Below are 27,027 nucleotides of genomic sequence, written 5' to 3'. Positions count from 1 at the left end.
CTTCTTAAGATGAGGTTAAAGTGCATTATTGAAGTAGTGTCGAGATAACTACTCTATACTTCTGATAGAGATGTTCAGAATTAAGAAGGGTTTTGATAAGGTAATTAGAAAAAAATTTCTACTTGTTGGTAAGTTGGGAGCTCGGCAGCATAAATTTAAGATTCTCACCAAAAGAATGAAAGGAAAATTATTTACATGCAGAGGGTTGTTGAAACATTGAATACGTTAGCAGAAACTGCAGTGGAAGCAGAATCCATAAAAGCATATAAAAGAAAAACAAAAATGTAAAAGGATATGGAGAAAGGGAAGAGAAATGGGATGAGGTGGATGATTTTTTTTTAAACATCCAATACGAATGATGAGTTCAATGGCCTCTTTCTGTACTGTAAAATTCTATGATTCTACATAATCTGATATACCTGATTTTTGATTAATTGCGGACACTGGGTGAGGACAAATGTTCCATTCCCCAGCACTGACATTACAAAATAAATTAAACCCCAAATCTCAGGCAGCTGTACATCGCTGTGAATGCAGTGTATTAAAGAGACTCTCGTCACTAGTAGCAAAATCACCAAGGTGCTTTACAATAAAAAGGTTAAATTTGGAATTATTTTGATTGCATGAGTTATTAAGAGAACCAGTGACCTCATATTTTCAGCTGGTGAACATAAGAACATAAGAATTAGGAGCAGTAATAGGTTATTCGGCCCCTCAAGCCTGCTCCACCAATCAATGAGATCATTGCTGATGTACCTCAACTCCACTTTCCTGCACTATCCCCTTATCTCTTGATTCCCTTAATATCCAAAAAGATAAGTGGTGCTATCCATCCAGTACTGTTCTTCATATTTCTACTTCGCCGCAGAGGTGAGTTTGTTTGAGGGCAGCATGTTTAATAGTCGGCCCTTAGACTTTATCTAATGTGATGTTTATGATTGTTGTTTCAGAATTTTGTCATCTGATAGCAATGTTCAAGACTTTCAAAAGCTCACAGAGATTCTGTACATCTTTCTCAATAATGAAGAGGTACTGTATAACAATAACTTTCAGAAAATAGCTAGAATATTTAAACCTTACTGTTCACTTAGTTACTCACTTCTTACATTTTGCGTTGAATGATACAATAAAGGCTGCTGCAAACCAAATAGTTACTTGATACCTATTTGCATGAGACATTTTATCATGGAGATTGCTCATGTTTCTGTTTGTTTTCTATTTTACCTGTTTAACTTTCATTACTATAGGAAACCTTATTCCGTTATTTTATTTACTTTTTCCATGCAGACAAATATTTCTGTTACTAGGATCTCTGCACAGGATTTGCATGAATGCTTTACTCATGAAGAGTACAGGTGAGTTACAAACTTGGTTTTGTCTGACAATGTAAACTAACATGCCGTGTGCAATTTGATCTCACTGTGCATGCTATTGAGCCACTAAATGACTGTTGACTTCAGTGATGTCACTTTTGATATGTGAATGCTTTTCTTTATTTAGTACATGAGCAGAGCCTTTTTACATTAATGCATTATTCAAAACTTTGGAGAGAACACGCAGAACTGGGTCAGTTAAGGAGAAGCTGGTTTAAAATTCAAGCTTCAAGTGCAGGGCCATTCATAATTTACATACAAAATATTAATGGCTTTAAGACTAAAATCAAGTTCATGGTTGTTGGTTCAGATGAATCAAATAGACTTCATTGGCTTCCAACTTTGTTTTAAATATGACATAAGTGATCACAAAAAAACATGCTGGATGGTAAAATTCTGAATGAAGGGTTTCTAAGATCCTTGACAAAAGTGGAGAATTAGCCGACCCTAATTTATCCAGATCGCAGAAGCTTCCTCAGCATTCAGGTTATCTGTCTGTGTGTATATCTCTATCTGAGTCTCTGTCTCTGTACACCTCTCGCATGTTACAAATAGGAATTTGAAATTGTAGATCGCATTCCAGTAAAGGATGTAGTTTGTGGGGACAAGGACAGTTTTCCATTTTTGGTACCTAGTGACAGCATCAAGGTCAAGTGTAACTCTTCTCCAGCAATATACTTTAAATCCAAGCTACGGATACTCCCACTTGTCCCAGTAAATGTTTTTCACTTCCTACACTAGCTGTACTTCATCGGCTTTCTGAAATTGCCAGTTTCACGTTAATTTGTGGGGAATTTTGTGTTTTGGCCCTGTGCCAAATATGAATTAGGTTGGGAATGCCCAAACTCATTGGAAACATTCAACCAGCAGAGGAGACGACTTTCATCTCATTAATCTAAGCTGGGTCACGGGGGAAAAAGTACAATGTGCCAATTCACTCTGTTGCCCAGTTCATAAATATGCATTATATGATGAACTAGAATTAAAGAATTGTCCTGTACTGTAAAACAATACTTCTGATGTTCTCTGATTAAAATTTGTATTTTTGTTCCAGTTCTTAATTTGGTACAGAGTTCTACTGTTCTAAAATAGTTTGCTGTACAGAGCAGTACAGACCTCATGTTTCTATTAATTATATCTCTAAAATGCATCACTTAATAAGGTACACTATGGGCATCACAATGTTATTTTCATGGCATGCAGACAACCTCGGGATTAAAAGGATATGTGAGGCTCAGATACTGAATCCATTTAATGTGCATTAAGAGTAGACTAGAAAGGACGAGGGGATGTTATTTGTCCCTCTACCGTTCAGATTTCAGGCGGTTGCGAGACAGAAGAGGTTTTGGCCATATTTGCCCTGGGATACACATCTGAAGCTCCCATCGCAAATAGACAGGAATTGTAGGTGACAACCTGTCCGTGCTTTAATCTGAGTTTGTTCTTTTATTGCTGTAGTGTTGTTCAACATTTTCAGTTTTCATTTGAGCACTGAAGCTCATTTCTATTTGTGTTTTATCATTACATTTATGTCTAATTTAACTTTATGCATAATTTGGTTTCTTAAAGTTTCAGTAGTATTTGGTCATAAGAAATGTAAGTAAGGACTTGTATTTTTATAGCCTCTGATCATATCCTCAGGACATGTTGAAGCTTCACAACCTACTAATTGCTTTTGCACTGCAATCATTTTTGTCATGTAGACAAGCATGGCAGCTAATTTCCATATGTCAGGAAACCACAAACAATAAATGAAATGAATGGCCAATGAATATGTTTTTGGTGGTGTTGGTTGAACAAGGAAAGATGGCAATGACACCAGAGAACTCTCAGTTCTGCTTTTAATAGGGCCATGGGTTCTTTTACAATCTCTTGAACAATCAGAACAGGTGTTTCAGTTTATGTCTCATCCTGCGACCGTGCAGCACTTCCTCAGTATTACATGGTTACATAGGCCGCAATTTCCCCTACTTCGGCGGGTTCGTAGCAGGCGAAGTCGGTGGCGGGTCCCGACCTCACTGCTGGCTCCAGCACGCTGTCCAGAATGATTTTACCATGATTGGGCATTGTTAAGCCTGCCCAGCATGTTTCCCAACCAATTGAAGGAAGCTGGTCTGATGATGCGTCATCAGCCAATTTCTTTAAAGGGACCATGCACAAATTTAGTTTGAGAATTGTGCTGTCAGTGTTCTACAACATTGAGATGCTGCAAACACTGACGAGCACTGCACAGAGGTGCAGGGCTGCGCAAAGGCTCTCCAATGACTCCCTCCATATGCTTATAAAGGGAGTCACAGCACGTAGGAAGGTTCTCTTCCCTTCCCATGGGCGGAAGAGACCTCCCCAGGAGACCAAAGTAACCTGATTGCACAGGAGAGCATAAGCAGGGATTTTGTCAGGAGGACCAGGCTGCAGTGGCGCAAATCTCAGTAGATCACGCAATGCTATAGAAAGCCACACTCAACCTCATCCTGCTGTGCCACTCATCACTGCCTTCCCAACCCTACTCCTGCACATTCTTACTCGCACCAGTTTGGATTCCGCCAGGACCACTCAGCTTCAGACCTCATCACAGCCTTGGTCCAAACATGGACAGAGGAGCTGAATTCTCGAGGTGAGGCGAGAATGACTGCCCTTGACATCGAGGCAGCATTTGACCGAGTGCGGCATCAAGGAGCCCAAGTAAAACTGGTCAGTGGGAATCAGAGGGTAAACTCTCCACTGGCTGGAGTCACACCTAGCACAAAGGAAGAAAATAGCGGTGGTTGAAAGTCAATCATCACAGCCCCAGGACATCGCTGCAGGAGTTCCTCAGAGCAGTGTCCTAGGGCCAACCATCATTAGCTGCTTCACCTTCCCGCCATCATAAGGTCAGAAGTGGGGAGATTCGCTGATGACTGCAGAGTGTTCAATGCCATTCGCAACTCCTCAGATAATGGAGCAGTCCATGTCTGCATGCAGCAAGACCTGGACAACATTCAGGCTTGGGCTGATAAGTGGCAAGTAACATTCACGCCACACAAGTGCCAGGAAATGACTATCTTCTTCAAGTGAGAGTATACCACCGCCCCTTGACATTCAATGACATTGCCATCGCCGAATCCCCCACCGTCAACATCCTGGGAGTCACCATTGACCAGAAAGTTAACTGGACCAGCCACATAAATACTGTGGCATCAAGCAGGTGCATGGGAACAACATCAACTCCACGTTCCCCTCCAAGTCTCACACACCATCCTGACTTGGAAATTTATCACCGTTTCTTCATTGTCGCTTGGTCAAAATCCTGGAACTTTCTCCCCAACCGTACTTTGAGAGTACCTTCACCACATGGACTGCAGAGATTCAAGAAGGAGATTAACCACAATCGTCTCAAGGGCAATTAGGGATGGGCAATAAATGCTCACCTTGCCAGCAACACCCACATCCCAGGAATGAATTTTTAAAAACTTAGCTTGCACCTCCACCCATTCCTCTATCTACATCATCACTTCCCTATCTCACTAGCTACCCCTTACACTTATCCTAGTCCAATCATACCAACTAACAATGCACTTGGGTGTTTTAGCCAATGTTGATGTGAAGTTTCGGTTAATGAGCTGTCAAACATTGAAATCTTTATTTTCAACACTGTGTTCTTGGACAGATTTGTGTGCAGCTTTGAAAGTGCTTAGTGAGTTGCAGTGAATGGTGAGACATAACAGTACTCCCACCCCTCGCAATGGTGATGATTATGAAAGGAATGGCTAGGTATGGTGCGGGGTGGTGCCAACCTGGCACATCATGTGGCAGCCAAGGTGTACAGCATCAAGTGAAGTCAGTCCCTCTATGGTGAGGCCATCCCGGGCCTCCTGGCAGCAATGTGGTTGGGTGCTGATGCCCTGTGACCTGTGCAGCATCATTTGCTTGCAGAAAAGTTTGGTATTTGGTGCTCCTGGTGTGGGGGCTGACCTTGATGGGATTCTGAGGACCAAGGTGAGATAGTTTGCAGGGCACCGATGCTGATGTAATAGATGGCATATGAACTTGAGATGACAGAAGTGATCGGTCAGTGGTGAGAGCAGTTCCAATGAGGAGACACTGGAAAGTAAACACTTGCAACCTGCATAAAGCTCAACCTGTCTTCCAAATGCAGTAAATAACAGCTTCTGAGCTTGGAAAGTGAACAGTTACGCGATGGGAGCTTTTATAGCACATTTGCAGCTGTCAAGTAATGAGATGATTCCATGCTGATTCAAGTCGTGACCTCCTTACCTGACGTGATCCCCGAGGGCGACCTCGTAAAATGGTACAGTGAGCTCAAAATACTGTTTAATGAACTGTTAACAAGGTCATAATGACCTAAATTGTTTCCCCTGCCACTGCGTAACGGGTCTGTTCAGCCCTGACAGACCCAACATCTGGGAAAGTATTGTGGTGGCAGGATAACAGTGGGTTCCCAACCCAGTGTCAGAAATCTTTTTTCCCTTCCGATCTGTCACCAAACACGCCTCCATCGGGCTGGAAATTCATCAACTTTCTGCCCATTTACCGCTCGTTTAACCCAGAAAACAGTTTAGTCCTGAAATGCTGCCCAAAGTAGAAATTACCACCCAAATATCGGCGGCATTAAATTCATCAGTCATTTACCGCCGGCGGTAAACAATACCGTCCGCCCATTTCTTTCAGTTATTTTGACATAATTCAGTGTGCAATGCCGAAATACCGCCCAAAAATACAGCCAGTGGTAAGTTCATCAAATCCACCATTTTTACCGCCGGACTAAAATACCGCCCAGAAAACTTGGGTCTTACTTGATCAGAACCCAGCGGTGGGGACACCATTTTGAAAATCGGATCTTGAAAGAAGGCTGATTGAGGTTAGTGAGAGCCTAATAGTTTTTTGAGTGTAAAATTTAAAGAGTATTTGAAGCTATTTGAGAGTATCTGAGCACAGTGGAGTAAATTTAAAGGACATTTGTGGTTATTTGAGGATACTTGAGGACATTTAAAGGAATGGGGCTTGTAATTTCTCTGCCAATATTGCTGACTACTTATATGATGCAGAATAGAGCTGGAAGAAGGTTTATTGAAGTGCACTATGTGCTTAATCAAAGAGGTCACAGACTTTTGAGGAGGAGGAGGAGGCCTTACCCCCAACAAATTTTATGGGAGAAGTGTTCATACCTGCACATGTCTGATACACAGTGCGTTAGAAGGCACTTCCGAAAAGAGGTGATCAATGAGATATACCAGCTCATAAAGGCAGACCTGCAGCCTACCAGCACCAACAGGATCGCACTGCCCATTGAGGTGAAGGTGACTGCGGCACTTGCCTTCTATGCATCCGGCTCCTTTCAGGCATCAACTGGGGACATATGCTGCATCTCTCAGCACGCCACACATTGCTACATTCGCCAGGTAATTGATGCACTATACGCACGCAGAATGGACTTTATAAACTTCCCAATGACCAGGGATGCACAGAGTAAGAGGGCTTTAGGTTTTGCACGAATTGCTGACTTCCCCAAGGTTCAGGGTGCCATAGACTGTGTGCACATCGCCCTGCCTCGTGGAGCTTTTGTGACTGCAAAACTGCAACATCAGCTGCTCATAAATGAATGCTTTGTTTGAATGGCGAGACTTGCGTTTCACCTTTGTCTGGCCACTATATGCAACCCTTAAAATGACTGTTACCCCTCATTTTCTAAAAACGAGTGAGACACTGTACATTGGTTTAGTTGAATAAAAAGATTTTTATAAAATTTGAAATTTTGTAAAACTTTGAAAAATTAAAGTTAATAATTTTTAAAAATAAAATGTATAAATAAAAATAAAATTTTTGAACAAACAATAACAGTAGCAACAGTAACAAGAACAATAACAAAACTAACATCCCCCAATAACAATAGCAATGAGGACAATAACAAAAAACAACCTACACCACCCCGCACCAAACACCAATTTTACCTGCGGTCACCACTCCCACCGCCTCCCCCCCCCCCCCCCCCCCCCCCGCCGATCCTTACCCCCAATTTCTTCCCATTACCCCAACCCGCATTGGGCCCAGGACATTGTGCAGCAAGGCATCAAGAGCCCTGCTGCTGTTGGGTGTTCGGCAATGGCAGCACCTTGTGTGGGTGTACTGGAGAAGCTCGGGGTGTGGAGGACCCGGCTTCTGAGTCGGAAGATAGATCTATCTCCCGACCCTCGGATGCTGTCTGCCCGGGTGGTATGACACTGTGGGGTGCAGTGCCAAATGCCGAGACCATCAATTGCCGCATGGCATTGACGGACTCTGTGTTTTGCTGCACCGCCGCAATCAGCTTCGCCATGTCTTCCGATTGCCCTGCGGATTGTACACCGATGTTCCCAGCTATTCCACCCATGGCCTGGAGGAGCTCTTGACCTACATCGACGCTCGCCCTAGATAGTCCAACCATATCCAGGTTGGTATCTGCCTGTCTCGGAGCATACCTACTTTGCCGGATCAACCTCCGCGGATGCGGCATATGGGCTTCAACACTCTGGGTGCACTGCTGCACACCGCTTGGTCCCGCTACTTCTGAATGGGGAAACTCAAGAAAAATGGATCCCGACGAAGAGGTGGTAGCCGCAGGTAAATATCGGAGCCCAAAATAACTTCCTCCACTACCTCCTCAGCTGCTTGTGAAATCTCCCCCCCACCCCCCTCCCCCCTGCCTGATCACAACTGCTTGGAGAAGGTCCTCCGGGTGCCCCTCTTGCAACTTGTCCTCAGACAGCCAATAGTGCCTGATGGAGGTGGAGGCTCCCGTGGTGCACTGGAGCGTATGCGACTCCTTGTGCAACTAGAAAACATATGAGTGGTTAGGAGCAGAGGAGGGGTCAGGGTGACATGAGTATGGTAACGTAGTGCAGGCTTATTTAGAGGAGCACCACTACTGCATTATATGTCGCTGAGAGACACTGCATGAAATTACCTAACCCGAATGCACAGAAACTGCATGATACTACATTAAATTATCCCAGCATTACATTATATTATATTGACATAACATTACATGACCGCAACACAGCCCGGGGATTATGCATGCGCGGTCAACCCCTGATCCCGAATGGCCAGAAAAACGTTGAGTTTGAGAAAAAAAAAATCACGCATGTGCAGAAGGCCCGTTTTTCTCAGACTCCAGTCTTCCACGACTATGAATGCCACCACTGCCGGACGCACCGCTACTGCTGGCCAACTTTTGATGAAACTAGTGGCCTTCGTTCTTAGCGGTATTCCGGCAGTGCTAAAAACACAATCTGTGGTTACCGCCGAGAAATGGGCGGTGGAGGTACTGCATGAAATTCCAGCCCAAAGTGTTTACAGCACAAAAACAGATCATTGGGCACAACATGTCCTTGCTCCACATGAGCCTTCTCCCTCCCCTTCTTCATTGAACCCCATCAACACAACCTTCCATTCCTTGCTCCCTCATGCCCTTACCTAGCTTCCCCTTAAGTGCATCTAGGCTATTCGCCTCTGCTGCTACTTGTGGTAGCGAGTTCCACATTCTAACCGCTCTGGATAAAGAATTTTCTTCTGAATTCCCTTATTGATTTATTAGTGACTAATAAGGAGAGTATCAAATCAAAGACCAATGCGTATAAGGTGGCCAAGGTTAGTGGGAAACTAGAGGATTGGGAAAATTTTAAACAACAGCAAAGAATGACTAAAAAAGCAATAAAGAAAGGAAAGATAGATTACGAAGGTAAACTTGTGCAAAACATAAAAACAGATAGTAAAAGCTTTTACAGATATATAAAACGGAAAAGAGTGACGAAAGTAAATGTTGGTCCCTTAGAAGATGAGAAGGGGGATTTAATAATGGGAAATGTGGAAATGGCTGAGACCGTAAACAATTATTTTGCTTCGGTCTTCACAGTGGAAGACACAAAAACCATGCCAAAAATTGCTGGTCACAGGAATGTGGGAAGGGAGGACCTTGAGACAATCATTATCACTCAGGGGGTAGTGCTGGACAGGCTAATGGGACTCAAGGTAGACAAGTCCCCTGGTCCTTATGAAATGCATCCCAGGGTATTAAAAGAGATGGCAGAAGTTATAGCAGATGCATTCGTTATAATCGACCAAAATTCTCTGGACTCTGGGGAGGTACCAGCGGATTGGAAAGCAGCTAATGTAACGTCTCTGTTTAAAAAAAGGGGGCAGACAAAAGGCAGGTAACTATAGGCCGGTTAGTTTAACATCTGTAGTGGGGAAAATGCTTGAAACTATCATTAAGGAAGAAATAGCGGGACATCTAGATAGGAATAGTGCAATCAAGCAGACGCAGCATGGATTCATGAAGGGGAAATCATGTTTAACTAATTTACTGGAATTCTTTGAGGATATAACGAGCATGGTGGATAGAGATGTACCGATGGATGTGGTGTATTTAGATTTCCAAAAGGCATTCGATAAGGTGCCACACAAAAGGTTACTGCAGAAGATAGAGGTACGCGGAGTCAGAGGGAATGTATTCGCATGGATAGAGAATTGGCTGGCTAACAGAAAGCAGAGAGTCGGGAGAAATGGGTCCTTTTCCGGTTGGAAATCGGTGGTTAGTGGTGTGCCACAGGGATCGGTGCTGGGACCACAACTGTTTACAATATACATAGATGACCTGGAAGAGGGGACAGAGTGTAGTGCAACAAAATTTGCAGATGACACTAAGATTAGTGGGAAAGCGGGTTGTGTAGAGGACACAGAGAGGCTGCAAAGAGATTTGGATAGGATAAGCGAATGGGCTAATTAATGTTTGGCAGATGGAATACAATGTCGGAAAGTGTGAGGTCATCCACCTTGGGGGGGGGGGGGGGGGGGGAAACAGTAAAAGGGGATATTATTTGAATGGGGAGAAATTACAACATGCTTCGGTGCAGCGGGACCTGGGGGTCCTTGTGCATGAATCCCAAAAATTTAGTTTGCCGGTGCAGCAGGTAATCAGGAAGGTGAATGGAATGTTGGCCTTCATTGCGAGAGGGATGGAGTACAAAAGCAGGGAGGTCCTGCTGCAACTGTATAGGGTATTGGTAAGGCCGCACCTGGAGTACTGCGTGCAGTTTTGGTCACCTTACTTAAGGAAGGATATACTGGCTTTGGAGGGGGTACAGAGACGATTCACTAGGCTGATTCCGGAGATGAGGGGGTTACCTTATGATGATAGATTGAGTAGACTGGGTCTTTACTCGTTGGAGTTCAGAAGGATGAGGGATGATTTTATAGAAACATTTTAAATCATGAAAGGGATAGACAAGACAGAGGCAGAGAGGTTGTTTCCACTGGTAGGGGAGACTAGAACTAGGGGGCACTGCCTCAAAATACGGGGGAGCCAATTTAAAACCGAGTTGAGAAGGAATTTCTTCTCCCAGCGGGTTGTGAATCTGTGGAATTCTCTGCCCAAGGAAGCAGTTGAGGCTATCTCATTGAATGTATTCAAGTCACAGATAGATTTTTAACCAATAAGGGAATTAAGGGTTACGGGGAGAGGGCGGGTAAGTGGAGCTGAGTCCACGGCCAGATCAGCCATGATCTTGTTGAATGGCGGAGCAGGCTCGAGGGGCTAGATGGCCTACTCCTGTTCCTAATTCTTATGTTCTTATGACTACCTTATATTTATCGCCCCTAGTTCTGGTCTCCCCGTAGGTGGAAACATTTTCTCCACATCTACCCTATCAAACTCTTTTTATAATTTTAAAGTCCTCTATCAGGTCTTTCCTCAGTCTTCTCTTTTCTTGGTATAACCTCTTTCATCTAGTTTCATCCCAATAAATCTGTTTGCACCTTCTCCAGTGCCTCTATGTCCTTTTTATAATATGAAGACCTGAACTATGCACAGTTGTGTGGTCTAACCAAGATAAATGAACCCTAGTGCTTGATTTGCTTTTTTATGGCCTTATTAACCTGTGTCACTACTTTTGGTGATTTGTGTATCTGTACCCCAGATGTTGGTCACTCCAGTTAGTGGTCTGGGTGTCTTAAGTTTAAAGAGTATGCAATGCTCCCCAATATCTAACAATAGAATAGTGTAACCTAGGGGTGTAACAATTGTGATAACGTGCATTTCTGGTGGACTGAAACATGTGGTGAAAGGAGGTGGGTAGAAATTATTAAGCAGCTTTATTTCACAGATAGTAAGTGTACAGGGTAACAGTCAAAACAAATTCCACTTAACTTAACTCAATTTCACTTCTATCCTCAAAAACATAGAGGAAGAAGAAGAATAAACCACGTGTCCTGTCCCCCTCATGGGCTGACTAACGTCTTTTTGGCATTATCTTTCTTTCACACAACTTCTAACTGCAAAACTGACTTTAATTTTTAATTTCCAGATCCAGGCCTCCAGCTGTCTGCACATGTAGCATATTGAATCCACAGCCAGAAGCATTGATTTCCTTGTGTAGTAATTCGCCAGTAAGCCTGTCAATAAAACTGACTGCTTCTCTGTAACACTGTATCTTTAAGTGATGCAGTAATATCTCATATACTGCTGTTCGGAAACTGCGCTTTCTTTGCACCTAAAACTAGTAGAGGTGCAAATTCCAGTGTACTGCAAATCAATTCCCTGTGTAAATTATATGTATTTATTTTAATCTTCGTATAGAGCAAGCGTGGATTTCCACAGTATTCGACATTATAAACACCAAGTCTCCTATTTTTACACAGAACTGGAGATGATTTCCCACCACACTCTGATCCCCCTGCCTAGTCCTGTGACATTGAGACCATTTGTACCCCATGCTACCTGGGCTGAGATCAGCTAACTCTGCACAGACTGCAGATTGAACCTGTGACCTCCCTGCTGGGTGGCTCACTAGGTACTCATTTCTAAATGGTGTTATGATGGCAGAATTATTTCTGTTAGAAACTATTTTAAGTTTGCATACACATGCTTTAAATAGCCGATTTGTAAAAGTTTATTTGCACAATCTCATTTGCTTGCAGCTGCACCTACATTACGCAGGAATGACGTGTTTAGTAATAAAATTCCCACATGCACCATGTTCTATCTAATAGATGTTTCACCTGTTGCTGATAGGATAATCTGTACGATTCAGCAAATAATGCTAAATTAATAAATTGTTAATGAAATCTTGAGTGTAGGCAACATTATAATTGGAGCTGAAAATTTCTGCACAGTACTTTGTTGGTGCATGGATTAGTATATATGAGTGATGTTCAGGTTAAAATGAAAATGCTTTATCCTGTTATTTAAACCCATATAATCCATCTATTACCATTTGATGACATTCCACTGCAGTTCAGTAGTTTCTATGGGTCCAAGTTTCGGGCCGTGCCTAGAACGGCGCAGCCCCGACCTGGACGCCCGTTTTTCGCGCCACAAAGTGCGCCTAAAAAAAATGTAGATTCTCCGCCTCCCTGCTGGTCCTCTGGAGCCGGGCGCGGCGCAGCACGAGCTGTGGCGGGCAGAGCTAGGTCCCATGCGCTGAAAACAGTGGTGTGGGACCTCTGCACATGCGTACTACAGTGGGCGCGCATGTGCAGTAGCTCCAGGTGCCCAAAACTGTGTGGGAGGGGCCCCGAAGCATGCAGCCCCTAGCCCTGGCCGAATGGCCTCACTGGGGCTGCGTGCATAAGGCTGCCTCCCACGCCCAGCTCCTGCTTCCTCCCGACCCGACCTGCGCTCCCGACCCCGCCCACCCGAACCAACCTGACCTCCCTCCCCCCGCCCCCGACAAGAACCGACCCGACCCGACCTCCCTCTGCCCCCCCACCCCCGACCCGACCCGTGTTCCCGACTACCCCCCCCCGGACACACCGACATCCCTCCGCCCCCCCCCCCCGCGCGCCGACCCAACACCACCTACCTGTAAATCTGGTGCTGGGGACGGGCCCTGCCCGAAGTCCTGGGCCTGGCGCGTTCAGCCCCCACCTTCTCCTCCTCCCCCCCCCCCTTCTCTTTCTGCCCCCCCCCACCCTTCTCCTTCTCCCCCCTCGCCCTCTCCTCCTCTCCCCCCTCTCCTTCTCTCCCCCTTCTCCTTCTCCTCACCCCCTCTCCTTCTCCCCCCCCCTTCTCCTTCTCCCCCCCCCTTCTCCTTCTCATTCCCCTTCTCATTCCCCCTTCCCCTTCTCATCCCCCCTTCCCCTTCTCATCCCCCCTTCCCCTTCTCATCCCCCCTTCCCCTTCTCATCCCCCCTTCCCCTTCTCATCCCCCCTTCCCCTTCTCATCCCCCCTTCCCCTTCTCATCCCCCCTTCCCCTTCTCATCCCCCCTTCCCCTTCTCATCCCCCCTTCCCCTTCTCATCCCCCCCCTTCCCCTTCTCATCCCCCCCTTCCCCTTCTCATCCCCCCCTTCCCCTTCTCATCCCCCCCTTCCCCTTCTCATCCCCCCCTTCCCCTTCTCATCCCCCCCTTCCCCTTCTCATCCCCCCCTTCCCCTTCTCATCCCCACTTCCCCTTCTCATCCCCCCGTTCCCCTTCTCATCCCCCCGTTCCCCTTCTCATCCCCCCGTTCCCCTTCTCATCCCCCCGTTCCTCTTCTCATCCCCCCCCTTCCCCTTCCCATCCCCCCCCTTCCCCTTCTCATCCCCCCCCTTCTCCTTTCCTCTCCCCTCCCCCTTCTCCTCTCCTCCCCCTTCTCCTCCCCTCTTCCCCCCCCTTCTCCTCCCCTCTCCCCCCCTTCTCCTCCCCTCTCCCCCCCTTCTCCTCCCCTCTCCCCCCCCCTTCTCCTCCCCTCTCCCCCCCCTTCTGCTCTCCCCCCCCTTCTGCTCTCCCCCCCCTTCTGCTCTCCCCCCCCTTCTGCTCTCCCCCCCCTTCCGCTCTCCCCCCCTTCCGCTCTCCCCCCCTTCCGCTCTCCCCCCCCTTCTGCTCTCCCCCCCCTTCTGCTCTCCCCCCCTTCTGCTCTCCCCCCCTTCTGCTCTCCCCCCCCTTCTGCTCTCCCCCCCCCTTCTGCTCTCCCCCCCCCTTCTGCTCTCCCCCCCCCTTCTGCTCTCCCCCCCCCTTCTGCTCTCCCCCCCCTTCTGCTCTCCCCCCCCCTTCTGCTCTCCCCCCCCCTTCTGCTCTCCCCCCCCCCTTCTGCTCTCCCCCCCCCTTCTGCTCTCCCCCCCCTTCTGCTCTCCCCCCCCCTTCTGCTCTCCCCCCCTTCTCCTCTCTTCCCCCCCTTCTCCTCTCTTCCCCCCCTTCTCCTCTCTTCCCCCCTTCTCCTCTCTTTCCCCTTCCCTCCCCCGTCTCCCCCTTCCCTCCCCCGTCTCCCCCTTCCCTCCCCCGTCTCCCCCTTCCCTCCCCCGTCTCCCCCTTCCCTCCCCCGTCTCCCCCTTCCCTCCCCCGTCTCCCCCTTCCCTCCCCCGTCTCCCCCTTCCCTCCCCCGTCTCCCCCTTCCCTCCCCCGTCTCCCCCTTCCCTCCCCCGTCTCCCCCTTCCCTCCCCCGTCTCCCCCTTCCCTCCCCCGTCTCCCCCTTCCCTCCCCCGTCTCCCCCTTCCCTCCCCCGTCTCCCCCTTCCCTCCCCCGTCTCCCCCTTCCCTCCCCCGTCTCCCCCTTCCCTCCCCCGTCTCCCCCTTCCCTCCCCCGTCTCCCCTTCCCTCCCCCGTCTCCCCTTCCCTCCCCCGTCTCCCCCTTCCCTCCCCCGTCTCCCCCTTCCCTCCCCCGTCTCCCGCTTCCCTCCCCCGTCTCCCGCTTCCCTCCCCCGTCTCCCGCTTCCCTCCCCCGTCTCCCGCTTCCCTCCCCCGTCTCCCGCTTCCCTCCCCCGTCTCCCGCTTCCCTCCCCCGTCTCACCCTTCCCTCCCCCGTCTCACCCTTCCCTCCCCCGTCTCCCCCTTCCCTCCCCCGTCTCCCCCTTCCCTCCCCCGTCTCCCCCTTCCCTCCCCCGTCTCCCCCTTCCCTCCCCCGTCTCCCCCTTCCCTCCCCCGTCTCCCCCTTCCCTCCCCTGTCTCCCCCTTCCCTCCCCCTTCCCTCCCCCGTCTCCCCCTTCCCTCCCCCTTCCCTCCCCCGTCTCCCCCTTCCCTCCCCCGTCTCCCCCTTCCCTCCCCCGTCTCACCCTTCCCTCCCCCGTCTCCCCCTTCCCTCCCCCGTCTCACCCTTCCCTCCCCCGTCTCACCCTTCCCTCCCCCGTCTCACCCTTCCCTCCCCCGTCTCACCCTTCCCTCCCCCGTCTCACCCTTCCCTCCCCCGTCTCACCCTTCCCTCCCCCGTCTCACCCTTCCCTCCCCCGTCTCACCCTTCCCTCCCCCGTCTCACCCTTCCCTCCCCCGTCTCACCCTTCCCTCCCCCGTCTCACCCTTCCCTCCCCCGTCTCACCCTTCCCTCCCCCGTCTCACCCTTCCCTCCCCCGTCTCACCCTTCCCTCCCCCGTCTCACCCTTCCCTCCCCCGTCTCACCCTTCCCTCCCCCGTCTCACCCTTCCCTCCCCCGTCTCACCCTTCCCTCCCCCGTCTCACCCTTCCCTCCCCCGTCTCACCCTTCCCTCCCCCGTCTCACCCTTCCCTCCCCCGTCTCACCCTTCCCTCCCCCGTCTCACCCTTCCCTCCCCCGTCTCACCCTTCCCTCCCCCGTCTCACCCTTCCCTCCCCCGTCTCACCCTTCCCTCCCCCGTCTCACCCTTCCCTCCCCCGTCTCACCCTTCCCTCCCCCGTCTCACCCGTCCCTCCCCCGTCTCACCCTTCCCTCCCCCGTCTCACCCGTCCCTCCCCCGTCCCTCCCCCGTCCCTCCTCCTTCCCTCCCCCTTCCCTCCCCCTTCCCCCTCTACCCCCCTCCCCTCGCTGTCAGAAACACAGACACTGACCGACAGAGAGTGAGAGACACACACAGACACTGACAGAGACACACTGGAGGGGCAACCCAGCACGCTGTTGGAGGGCTCCCGGTGCTGCAGTCGGGAAGTAGAAAATGTTTTATTTATTGATTTTTTAAAAATTATTTCTTATTAATTTTTTTTGATTGATTTATTGGTTGATTTATTGATGATTTTATCATTTATTATTGATGATGGCTCTTTATTTGTAAAACTGAAGTGTTTAATGTTTGTAAACTTCCCTTTAAACCACCCCCCCCCCCCATTCCCTACGCCTGATTTGTAACCTACGCCTGATTTTCTAAGTGTAGACAAGGTTTTTCTGAGCGTACAAAAATCTACACTTATATAAGAACATAAGAACATAAGAATTAGGAACAGGAGTAGGCCATCTAGCCCCTCGAGCCTGCTCCGTCATTCAATAAGATTATGGCTGATCTGGTCGTGGACTCAGCTCCATTGACCTGCCCTCTCCCCGTAACCCTTAATTCCCTTATTGGTTAAAAATCTATCTATCTTTGACTTGAATACATTCAATGAGCTAGCCTCAACTGCTTCCTTGGGCAGAGAATTCCACAGATTCACAACCCTGTGGGAGAAGAAATTCTTTCTCAACTCGGTTTTGAATTGGCTCCTCTGTATTTTGAGGCTGTGCCCCCTAGTTCTAATCTCCCCTACCAATGGAAACAACCTCTCTGCCTCTATCTTGTCTATCCCTTTCATTATTTTAAATGTTTCTATAAGATCACCCCTCATCCTTCTGAACTCCAAGGAGTAAAGACCCAGTCTACTCAATCTATCATCATAAGGTAACCCCCTCATTTCTGGAATCAGCCTAGTGAATCGTCTCTGTACCCCTTCCAAAGCTAGTATATCCTTCCTTAAGTAAGGTGACCAAAACTGCACGCAGTACTCCAGGTGCGGCATTACCAATACCTTATACAGTTGCAGCAAAACCTCCCTGCTTTTGTACTCCATCCCTCTCGCAATGAAGGCTAACATTCCATTCACCTTCCTGATTACCTGCTGCACCTGCAAACTAACCTTTTGGGATTTATGCACAAGGACCCCCAGGTCCCTCTGCACCACAGCATGTTGTAATTTCTCCCCATTCAAATAATATTCCCTTTTACTGTTTTTTCCCCCCCCCCCCCCCCCCCAAGGTGGATGACCTCACACTTTCCGACATTGTATTCTATCTGCCAAACCTTAGCCCATTCGCTTAACCTATCCAAATCTCCTTGCAGCCTCTCTGAGTCCTCTACACAACCCGCTTTCCCACTAATCTTAGTGTCATCTGCAAATTTTGTTGCACTACACTCTGTCCCCTCTTCCAGGTCATCTATGTATATTGTAAACAGTTGTGGTCCCAGCACCGATCCCTGTGGCACACCACTAACCACTGATTTCCAACCGGAAAAGGACCCATTTCTCCCGACTCTCTGCCTTCTGTTAGCCAGCCAATTCTCTATCCATGCTAATACATTTCCTCTGACTCCGCGTACCTTTATCTTCTGCAGTAACCTTTTGTGTGGCACATTATCGAATGCCTTTTGGAAATCTAAATACACCACATCCATCGGTACACCTCTATCCACCATGCTCGTTATATCCTCAAAGAATTCCAGTAAGTTAGTTAAACATGATTTCCCTTTCATAAATCCATGCTGCGTCTGCTTGATTGCACTATTCCTATCTAGATGTCCCGCTATTTCTTCCTTAATGATAGTTTCAAGCATTTTCCCCACTACAGATGTTAAACTAACCGGCCTGTAGTTACCTGCCTTTTGTCCTGCCCCCTTTTTTAAACAGTGACATTACATTAGCTGCTTTCCAATCCGCTGGTACCTCCCCAGAGTCCAGAGAATTTTGGTAGATTATAACGAATGCATCTGCTATAACTTCCGCCATCTCTTTTAATACCCTGGGATGCATTTCATCAGGACCAGGGGACTTGTCTACCTTGAGTCCCATTAGCCTGTCCAGCACTACCCCCTGAGTGATAGTGATTGTGTCAAGGTCCTCCCTTCCCACATTCCTGTGGCCTGCAAATTTTGGCATGGTTTTTGTATCTTCCACTGTGAAGACCGAAGCAAAATAATTGTTTAAGGTCTCAGCCATTTCCACATTTCCCATTATTAAATCCCCCTTTTCATCTTCTAAGGGACCAACATTTACTTTCGTCACTCTTTTCCGTTTTATATATCTGTAAAAGCTTTTACTATCTGTTTTTATGTTTTGCGCAAGTTTACCTTCGTAATCTATCTTCCCTTTCTTTATTGCTTTTTTAGTCATTCTTTGCTGTTGCTTAAAATTTTCCCAATCCTCTAGTTTCCCACTAACCTTGGCCACCTTTGACGCATTGGTCTTTGATTTGATACTTACCTTTATTTCCTTGGTTATCCACGGCTGGTTATCGCTTCTCTTGCCGCCCTTCTTCACTGGAATATATTTTTGTTGCGCACTATAAAAGAGCTCCTTAAAAGTCCTACACTGTTCCTCAATTGTGCCACCGTTTAGTCCTTGTTTCCAGTCTACTTTAGCCAACTCTGCCCTCATCGCACTGTAGTCCCCTTTGTTTAAGCATAGTACGCTCGTTTCTGACACAACTTCCTCATGCTCAATCTGTATTACAAATTCAACCATATTGTGATCACTCATTCCGAGAGGATCTTTTACGAGGAGATCATTTATTTTTCCTGTCTCATTACACAGGACCAGATCTAAGATGGCTTGCTCCCTTGTAGGTTCTGTAACATACTGTTGTAAGAAACAATCCCGTATGCATTCTATGAATTCCTCCTCCAGGCTACCCCGTGCGATTTGATTTGACCAATCAATATGTAGGTTAAAATCCCCCATGACTACTGCCGTTCCTTTTTCACATGCCTCCATTATTCCCTTGATTATTGCCCGCCCCACCGTGAAGTTATTATTTGGGAGCCTATAAACTACGCCGACCAGTGACTTTTTCCCCTTACTATCTCTAATCTCCACCCACAATGATTCAACATTTTTTTCATTGGAGCCAATATCATCCCTCACAACTGCCCTGATATCATCTTTTATTAACAGAGCTACCCCATCTCCTTTCCTTTCTTGCCTATCTTTCTGAATCGTCAGATACCCCTGTATGTTTAATTCCCAGTCTTGGCCACCCTGCAACCACGTTTCTGTAATGGCCACCAAATCATACCCATTTGTAATGATTTGTGCCATCAACTCATTTACTTTATTTTGAATGCTGCATGCGTTTAGGTAGAGAGTGTTTTCATCCTAGTTTTTAAACCATGATTTTTAGTTTTGACCCCTCCTGCAGCCCTTTTATATTCAGTGGCCCTTTTTGTTTCTTGCCTTTAGTTTCTCTGCCCTCCACTTTTACTCATCGCTTTTCTGTCTTTTGTTTTTGTCTCCTTTTTGTTTCCCTCTGTCTCCCTGTATTGGTTCCCATCCCCCTGCCATATTAGTTTAACTCCTCACCAACAGCACTAGCAAACACTCCCCCTAAGACATTGGTTCCGGTCCTGCCCAAGTGCAGACCGTCCAGTTTGTACTAGTCCCACCTCCCCCAGAACCTGTTCCAATGCCCCACGAATTTGAATCCCTCCCTGCTGCACCACTGCTCAAGCCACGTATTCATCTGTGCTATCCTGCGATTCCTACTCTGACTAGCACGTGGCACTGGTAGCAATCCCGAGATTACTACTTTTGAGGTCCTGTTTTTTAATTTAGCTCCTAGCTCCTTAAATTCGTCTCGTAGGACCTCATCCCTTTTTTTACCTATGTCGTTGGTACCAATGTGCACCACGACAACTGGCCCTTGACCCTTGCACCAGGGAGGCAACATACCATCCTGGAGTCTCGATTGCGGCCGCAGAAACGCCTATCTATTCCCCTTTTGATTGAATCCCCTATCACTATCGCTCTCCCACTCTTTTTTCCTGCTCTCCTGTACAACAGAGCCAGCCACGGTGCCATGAACTTGGCTGCTGCTGCTCTCCCCTGATGAGTCATCTCCCTCAACAGCACTCAAAACAGTGTATCTGTTTTGCAGGGGGATGACCAGATGGGACCCCTGCACTACCTTCTTTGTACTACTCTTCCTGCTGGTCTTCCATTCCCTAGCTGGCTGTGGATCCTTCTGATGCGGTAAGACCAACTCACTACACGTGCCACTTATGTCATTCTCAGCATCGTGGATGCTCCAGAGTGAATCCACCTCAGTTCCAATTCCGCAACGCGGTCCGTCAGGTGATGGAGGTGGATACACTTCTCACACACGTAGTCGTCAGGGACACCGGAAGTGTCCCTGAGTTCCCACATGGTACAGGAGGAGCATATCACGTGACCGAGCTCTCCTGCCATGCCTTAACCCTTAGATACACTTAAATTGGTAACAACAATGTTACAGTTCACTTACTGATATAAAAAGAAAAAGAAAAGCTACTCGCCAATCACTTACCCCATTGGCTGTGACGTCACCTTTTGATTCCTTTCTACTTCTTTTTTGCTTTCTCTCCCGCTGTAGCTGAACAAGTACGCCTTTTATAGGCCGCTCCGACGCTGCTCCCGTCTCTCACCAACTGCCGCTGGCTCTCGAGCTCCCACTGGGCCTTTTATAGGCCGCTCCGACGCTGCTACCGCCTCTCACGAAATGCCGCTGGCTCTCGAGCTCCCGCTGGACCTTTTATAAGCCGCTCCGACGCTGCTCCCACCTCTTACCAACTGCCGATGGCTCTCGAGCTCCCGCTGGGCCTTTTATAGGCCGCTCCGACGCTGCTCCCGCCTCTCACCAACTGCCGCTGGCTCTCGAGCTCCCGCTGGGCCTTTTATAGGCCGCTCCGACGCTGCTCCCACCTCTCACTAACTGCTGCTGGCTCTCGAGCTCCCGCTGGGCCTTTTATAGGCCGCTCCGACGCTGCTCCCGCCTCTCACCAACTGCCGCTGGCTCTCGAGCTCCCGCTTAACTTACCATTCTAAGTTAGTTTGGAGTAAGTTTTCACTGCCTAAACTTTCAAAACGGGCGTAAGTGGCCGGACACGCCCCCTTTTGAAAATAAAAATCTGTTCCAAACTGAAACTGTTCTAACTGACTAGAACTGGAGCAAACTAAATGCCGAGAATTGCAATTTCTAAGATACTCCATTCTAAACCAGTTGCTCCAAAAAAACAGGAGCAACTCAGGCCGAAACTTGGCCCCTATAACTCTGTAACCACTTTTTAATACACTGTATTAGTTCCTCAAAGTATAACAGCATTTAATACTCTCTAGAGCAGGCAGATAAGTAAGTAAAAACCAGCAGGGCAAGCCAATCTATTTTTAAGCCTCCTGATTTGTTACTGCACTGTTCTCAGATGATAACTGCCAGCTCTGCATTTTCTAGATAATTCCTGCTAGCAACAGTGATTTTAATTGCATCAGTGTGGATCCATTGCTCTGCGATGCAACAACTCACAATTTATTTTATGAACACAGTATTAAGGATTTTACATGGATTTTTTGATGTAATAAAATTGCATGATGCAGGTTCATGGAATCTGATTTAATATTGTCATGGCAATGTTGACCAGGTAAATAGGATTATGTTGCCATACTTTACCATTACAGAAAATTCATTACTGAATAGCCTAAAAAAACATGTAAAACAAATCCACCAAGCAATGAAAGTTTACTTGCACTGATGCATAAGTCAGCCCCTTTGCAGTTCTGAGATTATGAACACCAATGTTAAAATGCATTATATGGAATCTTTTATAATATTGTTTAATAATACCCTACCCTGTGTGCTACTTAATATTGAAAAGAAGAAAAAAGCTGACATGATTTCTGGCTGTGATCAACATTGTGAGATTGGATTCTTTTAAATTGTTAGAACTCATCAGTGGTAACCCGTCTCTACCTATACATAAACAAATATACATTGTGAAATATGGAGTTAATTATATTTCCATTGGTTTTTATGCTGTTGATATGCCTCTTTAGTAAGGTATAGGACCCCAAGGAAAAGCAGGTATGTGATGTGGACCCTCCAGTAATATTAGGTTATTCTTTTACAGTGACATAAGAAAATTCATTACCATGTATATAGCTGCATACTTGTGTGTAAAACTGTCTGCCTTTTTGGGTGAATGTAAAAGAGGTACTATTTGAAGAGCAATTCACCCAGTGTCCTGACCAACACTAATCCATAAAAAAACCCAGACTAACTGGTCATTAATCTCATTTGCTGTTTGTGGGTCCTTACTATATACAAATTGGCTGTTGCATTTGTGTATGTAATAATAGTGACTATTATAGCGAAAGTGATTGAAAACCAGCCATGATATTGTTTTGCCTCTCACTGACAAATTTCTGCTCATATGAAACTTGTTTCCTTTTTTCATGCACAGAATGTTGCAGCTCTCATTTTGAATGTATTTCCTGACTTAAATAAAATAACAGGAACAAAATAGCTAGACTCAGCTGTGCTAAATGACATAAACGACCTCCGGGTCCGAACTTCATCTCAAAGTGTGGAAGATGCCTGTGCGTGAATTCTTTTAACATGGGGTGGCCGTCTGCCTTCAAGGTTTCCATAATTAGCACCTGTGAAGAGACGCTCGGTCACTCGACCAGAAAACACCAAGACTGGTTCGATGAGAATGACCAGGAGATCCAGGAGCTAACATGCTGCAAGCGCAAGGCATCCTTGGACTGGAAACAGCAACACAACTCGAGGGCAAAAAAGCAGCTCTACAGACGATTGAAGGCTGAGGTCCAACAGAAAACCCGTGACCTAAAGAACAGATGTTGGGTGGAGAAAGTACAAGAAATCCAGCAGCTCGCTGACAACCACGACGTGCGAGGATTCTTCAGTGCAATCTTCAGTCCAAGCGCCCGAGGCCCTACCCTACTGTTGGCCAAAAACGGAGAGGTGCTCATCAAGGACAGCGAGGCAATCGGTGCCCGCTGGAAGGAGCACTTCGAGGATCTCCTTAACCGAGACTCTGTCTTCGACGTGAGTGTCCCCAACTCCATCCCGCAGCATGCCACCTGCCACCATCTAAGCACAACCACGGCCTGGCACGAGGTTGAAAAGGCCATCCGACAACTGAAGAATAACACGGCATCAGGAGCAGATGGAATCGCCACCGAAGCACTAAAAGCATGATGAAGAAGTACTACTGGTACAGATTCATGACCTCGTCTCACATCTGGAAGGAGGAGATCATGCCAGGAGATCTCAGAGATGCTGTAATTGTGACCAACTTCAAGAAAGGTGACAAGTCCGACAGCAGTAACCCCAGAGGAGTCTCCTTGCTGTCAACCACCGAGAAAGTCATCGCAAGAATCCTCCTCAATTGCTTTCTCCCTGTGCTGAGAAGGTCCTCCCAGAGTTGCAATGCGGATTCGCCCACTAAGCGGCACAATGGACATGATCTTCACCGCACGGCAGATACAAGAAAAATGGAGGGAACAGCACCAACCCTTGTACATGGCCTTCTTTGACCTCACAAAAACCTTTCGACACTCAACTGTGAGGGATTAGGGAGCGTACTCCTCAGATTCGGCTGCCCTCAAAAGTTTGTCACCATCCTCTGCCTACTCCATGATGACATGCAAGCCGTGATCCTGACCAACGGATCTACCACAGACCCATTCCACGTTCGGACCGGGGTCAAGCAAGGCTGTGTCATTGCACCAACGCTCTTCCCAATCTTCCTTGCTGCAATGCTCCATCTCGCCCTCAGCAAGCTCCCCGCTGGAGTGGAGCTAAATTACAGGACAAACGGGAACCTGTTTAACCTCCAGGCCAGATGCAAGATCATCCCATCTTCCGTCGTCGAATTACAGTACACAGACAACACTTGCGTCTGCGGCCGACCTCCAAGCCATTGTCAACACCTTCACCGAGGCATACGAGAGCATGGGCCTTACACTAAATATCCGTAAGACAAAGGTCCTCTACCAACCTGCCCCCGCTACAAAGCACTGCCCTCCCCCCCCATGTTATCAAGATCCACGACGAAGCCTTGGACAACATGGACCATTTTCCATACCTCGGGAGCCTGGAGGTTGAACAAGGGCAGACGTAGACGATGAGGTTCAACACCGCCTTCAGTGTTCCAGTGCAGCCTTTGGTTGCCTGAGGATGAGAGTGTTTGAAGACCAGGACCTCAAACCCGGCACCAAGCTCATGGTCTACAGAGCAGTAGTGATACCCGCCCTCCTATATGGCTCAGAGACATGGACTATGTACAGCAGGCACCTCAAAGCATTGCAGAAGTACCACCAACGTTGCCTCCGCAAGATCCTGAAAATCCATTGGCAGGATAGCCACACCAACGTCGGTGTTCTCGCTCAGGCCAACATCCTCAGCATTGAAGCATTGCCCACGCTCGATTAGCTCTATTGGACGGGCCACATCGTCTGCATGCCTGACACGAGACTCCCAAAATAAGCGCTCTATTCAGAGCTCTGACATGGCTAGCAAGCCCCAGGTGGGCAGAGGAAACGCTTCAAGGATACCCTTAAAGCCTCCTTTTTAAAAAAAAAAGTGCAACATCCCCACCGACTCCTAGGAATCCCTGGCCCTAGACCACCCAAAGTGGAGGAAAAGCATCCGGGAATCATAGAATCATAGAATAGTACAGCACAGAAGGAGGCCATTCAGCCCATCGAGTCCTACTCCCCCGCTCTTTCTCCATACCCCTGCAATGTTTTTCTCCAAGTATTCATCCAATTCCCTTTTGAAAGCTACTATTGAATTTGTATCCACCACCCGATCAGGCAGTGCGTTCTAAAACTTAATCACTCGTTGTGTAAAAGGTTTTCCTCAGGTCGCCTCTGTTACTTTTGCCAATCACCTTAAATCTGTGCCTCGTTATCGACCCTTCAGGTTCTCTTTTTACTCTAAACCCTTCATGATTTTAAACCCTGCTATCAAATCTCCTCTTAGCCTTCTCTGCTCTGGAGAACAATCCCAGCTTCTCCAGTCTATCCACGTAACTGTAATCCCTCATCCCTGGAACCATTCTAGTAAATCTCTTCTGTACCCTCTTCAAAGCCTTCACGTTCTTCATCTCTAGTCTCTTCGCCGAGAGCAAGCTGAAGCCAAGCGTCAATAGCAGAAGGAGCACACGGCAATCCAGGCACCTCAACCTCCCATTCCTCCAACCACCGTCTGCCCCACCTGTGACAGAGACTATAGGTCCCACGTCGGACTCTTCAGTCAGCTGAGGACTCATTTTTAGTGTGGAAGTAAGTCATCCTCGACTCCGAGAGACTACCTAAGAGAAGAAAAATGACACACAATTAGACCGAAGCCATTGTTTTTGGTCCCCGCCACAAACTCCATTCCCTAGATACTGACTCCGTCCCTCTCCCCAACTCCTGTCTGAGGTTGAACCAGACTGTACGGAACCTTGGTGTCATACTTGACCATGAAATGAGCTTTCGACCACATCTATCCGCAGCATAACTAAGACCGCCTCCGTAACATTACCCGTCTCCACAATTGTCTCAGCTTATCTGCTGCTGAAGCCCTCAATCTTTGCTTTTGTACCTCTAGACTTGACTATATCAACGTACTCCTGGCTGACTTCCCACATTCTACCCTACGTAAAATAGAGGTGATCCAAAACCTGGCTGCCTGTGTTCTAAGTCGCACCAAGTCCTGCTCACTCGTCGTCGCCGTTGTCCTCCCCCACCCCCCACCCCCCCCCCCCCCCGGAAACGAGGGATGAATCGCTTCCACTCCAAGTGGCTGAGCAGTCCAATACGAGAACCACAGTCCCTGTCACAGGTGGGACAGACGGTCGTTGAGGGAAAGGGTGTGTAGGACTGGTTTGCCGCATGCTCTTTCCGCTGCCTGCGCTTGGTTTCTGCATGCTCTCGGCGATGAGACTCTAAGTGCTCAGCGCCCTCCCAGATACAATTCCTCCACTTAGGGTGGTCTTTGGCCAGGGACTCCCAGGTGGCAGTGGGGATGTTGCACTTTATCAGGGAGACTTTGAGAGTGTCCCTGTAACGTTTCCTCTGCCCACCTTTGGCTCATTTGCCGTGAAGGAGTTCCGAGTAGAGCGCTTGCTTTGGGAGCCTCGTGTCTGGCATGCGAACAATGTGGCCTGCCCAACGGAGCTGATCAAGTGTGGTCAGTGCTTCAATGCTGGGGATGTTGGCCTGGTCGAGGACACTAATGTTGGTGCGTCTGTCCTCCCAGGGGATTTGTAGGATCTTGCGGAGACATCGTTGGTGGTATTTCTCCAGTGACTTGAGGTGTTTGCTGTACATGGTGAATTACAATGTAAATGTCTTCTGGTTTGTTCAGTTCTCACTCTGAGTCCTGTGTTACGGGCCCTGGAATGTGAACTATTTCTGTCTGCCTGTTTTCCTGGAATCTAAATCTTAGAAGGTTTGCAGGGTTGTAGACAGAGAGGGAGCAATTGTTGGAGGTGGAAGGAAGTTTTTCAAATTAACATCAGATTAATTTCATAGAACATACAGAGCTGGCGTGGTCTGAAACTGACAAGGGCTCAATTAGAAATCAGACAGCTTCACTGACACTGACAGATTGATCAGATCTACCTGCTGAGAGCTTCCGTGTTGCATCGTTGGTGTAGGTTCTGTTAGTGTGAGCCTGCTCACTGTGTAAGCATCAGGAGTCCCCCTGACTCGCTGCAAACCTTCTGGCTCATCACTCGTACTTCAGGGAATGCAGTTTGTCCCATTTACACCTTTTATGTTGAAATTCGATGATTGATGGCTGGTGGTATCACCAGTTAGACTGTAAGTGTCAGCTGTGGCTCAGTGGGCAGCATTCTTGCCTCTGAGTCAGAAGGTTGTGGGTTCAAGTCCCACTCCAGAGACTCGAGCACAAATATCTAGGCTGATACACTCAATGCAGTACTGAGGGAGTGCT

The 27,027-nt window shown here is 47.8% G+C and overlaps 1 protein-coding gene across 4 annotated transcripts in view; it reads left to right on the top strand.

Moving 5' to 3' along the window:
- The window catches only part of swt1 (SWT1 RNA endoribonuclease homolog), a 170,491-nt gene that overhangs the window by 133,007 nt on the left and 10,457 nt on the right, over positions 1-27,027 (top strand). For 3 of the 4 annotated variants that reach the window (XM_070887168.1, XM_070887166.1, XM_070887167.1), the window contains exons 17-18: positions 951-1,029; positions 1,288-1,355. The exons of the other annotated variant lie outside the window; for it this stretch is intronic. In XM_070887168.1, coding sequence (XP_070743269.1) covers positions 951-1,029; positions 1,288-1,355 — 147 coding nt within the window. The remainder of the gene's footprint in view (positions 1-950; positions 1,030-1,287; positions 1,356-27,027) is intronic. 4 annotated transcript variants of the gene reach the window in all.

This window comes from Pristiophorus japonicus, chromosome 8 (assembly GCF_044704955.1).
Source record: "Pristiophorus japonicus isolate sPriJap1 chromosome 8, sPriJap1.hap1, whole genome shotgun sequence".
Taxonomy (NCBI): domain Eukaryota; kingdom Metazoa; phylum Chordata; class Chondrichthyes; family Pristiophoridae; genus Pristiophorus; species Pristiophorus japonicus.
The sequence above is the reverse complement of the archived record's forward strand: the minus strand, read 5'-3'. Positions and strand labels throughout refer to the sequence as shown.